This window comes from Nansenia antarctica (assembly GCF_963989245.1).
Source record: "Nansenia antarctica genome assembly, chromosome: 4".
In the NCBI taxonomy this organism is placed as follows: Eukaryota; Metazoa; Chordata; class Actinopteri; order Argentiniformes; family Microstomatidae; genus Nansenia; species Nansenia antarctica.
The window spans coordinates 73,588,503-73,591,002 of NC_137689.1; the positions used below are offsets into that span (position 1 = coordinate 73,588,503).

Here is a 2,500-nt window from a genome sequence, read left to right on the forward strand (position 1 = left end):
GTGTGTGTGTGTGAGTGTGTGTCTGCGCCTGTGTGTGTGTGTCTGCGTCTGTGTGTGTGTGTCTGCGTCTGTGTGTGTGTGTGTATGTGTCTGCGTGTCTACGCCTGTGTGTGTGTGTGTGTCTGCGCCTGTGTGTGAGTGTGTGTATGTGTCTGCGTGTCTGCGCCTGTGTGTGTGTGTGAGTGTGTGTCTGCGCCTGTGTGTGTGTGAGTGTGTGTGTACCTGTTGTCACTGAGGGCGTTGGGAGTTGAGTCTAATGCTCCCTGATTACCAGTCTGATTACAGTGTGATCTCACAGCCTCTCCTTGTCACAATGCTAATTGTCTCTCTGACGCCTTTTGTGATTAGCATAATCTGCCCTGACAGCAAGCTACTGGTTTATTCTACTGGTTTATTATACAATTTAATTATTTAGTCATTTAAAGGCAATATTAAAAAGGGGTTTTAGTCTTGACATGAACATATTTGCCGAGGTTGCATCCCTGATGTAAACTGGCAGTGCGTTCCATAATTTGGGTGCATAAAATGAGAATGCAGCCTCACCAAATCTCTTCTTTTGTACCTGTGGTACACAGAGAAAACCAGCGTCAGAAGACCTGAGAGCTCTATTGGGCTGATATGCTAGCAAAAGGTCTGAACATATTCTGGTGCTGTGCCAGTGAGAGCTTTATAAACAAGCAGAAGGATCTTGAAATCTATTCTACTGGTTTATTCTACTGGTGTTCTGGTTGGCTAAATGTCCCAGACTGTGCTGTGATTGGCTGAATGACCCAGGCTGTGCTGTGATTGGCTGAATGACCCAGACTGTGCTGTGCTGTGATTGGCTGAATGACCCAGACTGTGCTGTGATTGGCTGAATGACCCAGGCTGTGCTGTGATTGGCTGAATGACCCAGACTGTGCTGTGATTGGTTGAATTACCCAGGCTGTGCTGTGATTGGCTGAATGACTAAATGACCCAGGCTGTGGTGTGATTGGTTGAATGACCCAGACTTTGCTGTGATTGGCTGATGACCCAGGCTGTGTGTTGTGATTGGCTGACTGACCCAGGCTGTGCTGTGATTGGCTGATGACCAGGCTGTGTGTTGTGCTCCCCAGGACCCCCCAGGCCTGGCCGTCTCCCCCAGGCAGGAGTACCGGGCGGGGGTGGGGGGGGCGCTGCTGGTGCCCTGCTCCCCCAGCGGAGACCCCCCCCCCACCGTCACCTGGGCCAAGGTGAGTCCTCTACACACGCTGTCCTGCACACACACACACACACACACACACACACACACACACACACACACACACACACATGGTGTCCTACACACACTCACACACACACACACACACACACACACACATGGTGTCCTACACACACACATGGTGTCCTACACACACACACATGGTGTCCTACACACACACACATGGTGTCCTACACACGCACGCACGCACACGCATGCACACACACACACACACACACACACACACACACACAGACACAACACAGGTAGAGCCGGTGTCTAATAATCGCACATGGCCACATGTCGAGGTGTCCTTGGGCAAGACACTGAACCCCAAATTGCTCTCAACGAGCGGGGGCCGGCGTCTTGCATGGTAGCTTGCCACCATTGGTGTGTGGATGTGTGTGTGAATGGGTGAATGAGAGGCCATTGTAAAGCGCTTTGGAATAAGATGCCATATACAGTTAGGTCCATATATATTTGGACACAGACAGACCTTTTGTAATTTTAGCTGTTTACCAAAGCATCTTCAAGTTACAGTTATATAATGAATATGGGCTTAAAGGGCAGACTCTCAGCTTTAGGGTAAGGGTATTCACATCCAAATTGAAGGAAGGGTTTAGGAATTACAGCTCTTTAAATGTAGCTCCCTCTTTTTCAAGGGACCAAAAGTAATAGGACAATACTTGACTCAAAAGCTGTTTCATGGGCCAGTGTGGGCTATTCCTTCATTATTTCTTTATCAATTAAGCAGGTAAAAGGTCTGAGTTGATTCCAAGTGTGGCATTTGCATTTGGAAGCTGTTGCTGTATACGCACAACATGCAGTCAACAGAGCTCTCAATGCAAGTGAAACAGGCCATCCGTAGGCTGCAAAAACAGCCAAAAGATCCATCAGAGAGATAGCGGGAACATTAGGAGTGGCCATTAACTGTTTGGTACATTCTGAGAAAAAAAGAACACACTGTTGAGCTCTGCAGCACAAAAAGGTCTGGACGTCCATGGAAGACAAGAGTGGTGAATGATCACAGGATCCTTTACATGGTAAAGAAAAACCCCTTCACAACATCCAGCCAAGTGAAGAACAGTCTCCAGGAGGTAGGCATATCATTATCCAAGTGTACCATAAAGGGAAGACTTCACACGAACAAATACAGAGGGTTCACCAGAAGGTGCAAGCCATTCATAAGCCTCAAGAATAGAAAGGCAAGATAAGACTTTGCCAAAAAACATCTTAAAAAAGCCAGCCCTGTTCTGGAAGAGCATTCTTTGGACAGAT

At 47.9% G+C, this 2,500-nt stretch overlaps 1 protein-coding gene across 1 annotated transcript in view; it reads left to right on the plus strand.

The window, feature by feature from the left end:
• The window catches only part of igsf9a (immunoglobulin superfamily, member 9a), a gene marked incomplete at both ends in the record, with an annotated part of 21,431 nt that overhangs the window by 4,702 nt on the left and 14,229 nt on the right, over window positions 1–2,500 (plus strand). The window contains 1 exon segment of the mRNA XM_080529704.1: window positions 1,098–1,214. Coding sequence (XP_080385830.1) covers window positions 1,098–1,214 — 117 coding nt within the window.